This window comes from Eurypyga helias, unplaced genomic scaffold, assembly GCF_000690775.1.
Source record: "Eurypyga helias isolate BGI_N326 unplaced genomic scaffold, ASM69077v1 scaffold32797, whole genome shotgun sequence".
Taxonomy (NCBI): domain Eukaryota; kingdom Metazoa; phylum Chordata; class Aves; order Eurypygiformes; family Eurypygidae; genus Eurypyga; species Eurypyga helias.
This window is the reverse complement of record NW_010261613.1, coordinates 36,841-40,963: the sequence shown is the minus strand read 5'-3', so window position 1 is coordinate 40,963 and position 4,123 is coordinate 36,841. Positions and strand designations below refer to the sequence as shown.

General features: G+C 56.7%; 1 protein-coding gene across 1 annotated transcript in view; it reads right to left on the bottom strand.

The window, feature by feature from the left end:
* Nucleotides 1-309: 309 nt before the first annotated feature.
* LOC104512458 (zinc finger MIZ domain-containing protein 1-like) overlaps nucleotides 310-4,123 on the bottom strand; it is a gene marked incomplete at its 5' end in the record, with an annotated part of 32,451 nt that continues 28,637 nt past the window's right edge. The window contains 1 exon segment of the mRNA XM_010155438.1: nucleotides 310-716. Within this exon segment, the coding sequence (XP_010153740.1) occupies nucleotides 609-716 (108 nt within the window).

Genomic DNA, 4,123 nt, shown 5'->3' with positions numbered 1-4,123 from the left:
CCGCTGCCGGCCCCGGCTGCCGGGCCTGCCCTGTCTTTGCCGCTGGATTTGTGCTTTTCTGAGCTCCGGACGCGGTTGTGTGTGGCCAGGACAATCACTCCGCTGCAAACCTGTGGCTGGAGGGGGGCAGAGGGGAGGTGGGGTGGAGGGAGATACAGTTTCAAACAAATGGAAGAACACGCCTTGGAAGGACACGCTGAGACGGGCCAGTTCAAGACAGTTCCGTTGCGTTGCCTTTTCTTCCCCTGCCGAGGTTTGGATTTTGCCAAGATCCTTCCCACACTGTTTGTCACAGAACTCTCTCTCCAAAGGGTGAACAACAAATGGGGTTTCCAAAAGCTGCACAACTGTCTCTGCTTCTTTGCCACGCGTAGCAGGGCAGACGCGGAGATGACGGTGTTTATTTACGCTCTGCGGTTTTCCCTCCGTCACTTTCGCTGTCTTTGAAGCCGACACAAGCAGTTCTGAGATGAAGAAAGCAGGGAGTGCACCACTGGATCGAGTTGTGAGGTTTTCTTCTTCTCTTCTGGAAAAGGAGTGTTAAGGTTCCTCGCTGTGCAGCCACACACGTGTGAACAAGTGAAAGGGGTGGGAGAGGACGCGTGGTCTCAGTTGTTCTCAAAGAGGGACAGAAGGTCATCGTTGCTATTGCTTGGCAAATCGGGAGGATCCAGGTATGAAAGCAGCTCATCTGGATTTGTGAGTTCTGGAAGCAGCTACAAAATATAAAGATAAAAGGGAAATTACAGGTAACAGAAACGCAACGGAGAAACAGAGGGATGAAACACCCCACGCTCCTGGGAAGCGGCTGTCACACGCACACCTCCGAGCGCATGGGAAGGCAGCGACACACGCCTGACACCCTCAGATGACGCGGTACCTGCGGGTTTGGGAGCCTGCCTTCCGCACTCTCCCCTGGGAATTACACTGCCATCTCCACCGGGGATTCCCGATCAACCCCCCTTCGCCCAAGCGCATCGACACACGCCGCGCGCCTCCTGGCTCGCGACGCTGACCCAAGCTTCTGGGAGAACGCCCGTCATGTGCGGCAGTCTCGCAGCCAACACGGAATGAAAACCAGAAACGTGCACCATGAGTAACACGTCTCTGAGCGCCGAGGGAGGTCAAAGATTGCTCCGCCTGACTCGCAGCTGCCAGTGTGCATCCCCGTGGAAAGGGGCGGCCCCGGCCCTCCCTCAGCCACCCCCCAACACCTCTATGCACTGATGTGAGCTCCGGGGCAGCCGGCTGGAGCAGGGAACTCACCCCAGGTTAAAACCAGCCCAGAAAGGGGAAAAAACCCAAGCGAGAGGGAGCGTGGGGAGCGGAGGGGCGAGGCAGGCGGGAGAGGCCTCTTCCCTTCAGCGGCAGAGCTTACTAGGGCGGTTGGAAGCGCTTCCTCAGCTACGGCGCTACCGGCAATGCCCGGTGTTGGCAAGGGCCGGGGCACAACACCCCAGCCAACCGCAGGCACACTGATCCCCACGGTGCTTCACAGTACCAAAAACAATAGCTGCGGCGGCTTTGTTTATATTAATACTGGGTTTCAAACCGGAAATTTTGGGTTTCCAACCACCACTCAGATTGTTTTTGATCTGACAGAAACCAAACGTAGCTCCGGGACTGGGTACGAGGCCATGCCTTCTGCTTTACCCTGCCTCTCGCTGCGTCCCAGTCAAAAGTAAGTGTCCCATGTGAGAAACGGGAAGAGTTTGCAGTGACCTCCCTTTGTATTCGGTGTTGTGTTAGGGCAAGGACTGAAAAACATCAACTGCTTTAACCACCTTCACAGTAGGTACGAGAAATCCATTTTAAGTTGTTCTGTTGGTTTTGAATGCAATAAAACTTAAAGCTTGACTGCATCACTTCCAGCACGCAAACAGTACTTTTACATGCTTCTATAGCTCCTCTGCAAACGCAGCTTCATCCGCTAACGGTACGTGGATGAACATCTTTTTTAACAGGCTAAACATGAAATGCAGGAAAAAAAAAAATCTTATGGCTGCCTAAGCATTTTGAGCAAATGCAACATCAGGTTTACATCAACAGAATCTCCCGGAAGGAATGCTTTTCTTAAAACACCACCTCCTTTTATTCATGGTACAAATGCTCCCCTCACATTACTAGTCTGAAGATGTAAGGCTTTTCAGTCTGTTTTACCTGCTAGCGTAATTTTTTATGAGTACCCGGTACAGAAGCCCAAAAGAAAACTGCGGCTCCACCAAATGCGTAGGAAGTGAAAAATGGCTGAATTGGTCCTATGATTCATACAACTCAGGTCTTACAATTTAACGTCTCTGAGACTCACTCTTGTGTACAGGGGATTTGTACACGTTTCTTTTAGAAAGGGGCAAGTTTTAAACAATCCGCGCAGCATCTCTGACGAGGGAGCCGTCTCAGCTTTGTGGGTGAGCTCGCTGCCCTGGTCAGAGGGGCCGGGCAGTGCCTGCCCCTGCCCCACCGCTGTCAGAAGCGGAGACCTCAGCACGGCCCCGCTGGGGGCGGAGGGTGCTGCGCTGGAGCAGGGGTGGGAGACGGGAGCGCCGAGGGGAGGGCAGGAGGGAGAAGCTATGGGAACGTGCCAGACCCAGGGGCAGAACTTGGAGAGGTGCACCCAGCGCTCCTGGAGCGGGTGCTGGGGAGGTCTAAGCAGCGGTGTGAGCCTCTGCTCTGAGGCACCGGGGCGCACCACCTGCATCTCCGCAGGTTGATCCTTCACGCCGGGTCACACCCCAGACTGCATCACACAAGTCTGAAAGCATTCACGTGACTGTCAGCAGGCAGCGGCCCGCGGCACCGTCCCCCGCTGGGTTTGCTGTGCAGGGCGGCGTTCAGCCCGGTTCCACCACACAGCGCTGGGTGCTAAACCCACGACCCAAATCCATCCGACGGTGACTGCACTCCCGGCCACTGCGGAGAGCTAGACTGCCAACGCCGCACGGCACCTGCCTTCCCGTGCAGCACCTGGGTAATTTCAGCCTCCCCTGAGGAACGCGGCACGCCCCCACCGGCCATCACTGCCGTACTGTGATACAGGCCCAGCTTCTACTACTCTGCTTTTCACCCAGGAACGAGGGGCGGGCCCCTCACAGCACACTTGGCCTTGCTGTAGTATCTGAAGAGAAAACCAAGGTTTTAGTTCACCTACTAATTAATATGGCTCATACGGGATCCTGAAGGGTTCCGACCTCTAACTGCCACAGGAACCATCCTTCCCAAAGGACGTGCAGGTGAGCGTGTTGTGTGACACAGCAGCAGGCTGGTTCAGACAGAAGTCACTCTGCTGAGCACTGCTCCTGCGGCTGGAGCATCCAGCCCTCCCCTAACCCATTCCCTCCCCTCTGCGAGGCGACCTGCTGGCACAGCGTGACGGGAAGACGTAGGGATGCAGCAGCAGCAGACGCAGATATAAATCCGAGGCACAGAGGTGAACATTTCGCTAGGAAAATCACACTGCACAGCAGCAGACTTGGAACAGACAGAAGATACACATACGGGAACGCACGACTCAAATGAAAATCCAACCCCAGTGCAGAGGAATGTTTATTGCAGGAGGTAGGTGGTTAACCAGAGATACCTCGGGTACTTCACTTCTGTCTCCGCTGAACGGATGGCAAGAGCTGGCAGATTCCTTCTGGCCTTAAAGCCCGGTGTGGCTCTGTTCAGCCGCGAGCTGCTCCCACAGTGGCTAAGGAAGCAGAAGGTGCCTTTGTTGCTTACTTCCCTACGTGGCGCAGCGGGAGGAAGAACCGGCGCCGCCGCGCGACTCGCACGAGCGGGCGTGGGTGGGCACAGCCTGGTTTTGGCCGCAGGGAGCAGGGACAGTGCCAGGCGGTGGGCCAGCACACATCTCCCTCCCGCTGGCCTGGCGCATGGCGGGGTTCACGCCTGGCACCGCTCCACCGCAGCCAGAACCACGCACAGCCGCATCCTTCCTCTCTTCCAGGCACTGCGATGGCTTCAGGGTCTAGAGGAGCACACAGGGCCCCCGTCCAGCGGTGAGGGGGGAGGGAGGAGAGGGCTCCTGGCCTGGTGCCTCACCTGCGGCCTGCAGAAATGCCTGCCTGGGCGCTGGGAAGAGGCTACGGCTCCCCCCAAGCCCCGCCGCCCCCAGCCACAACGC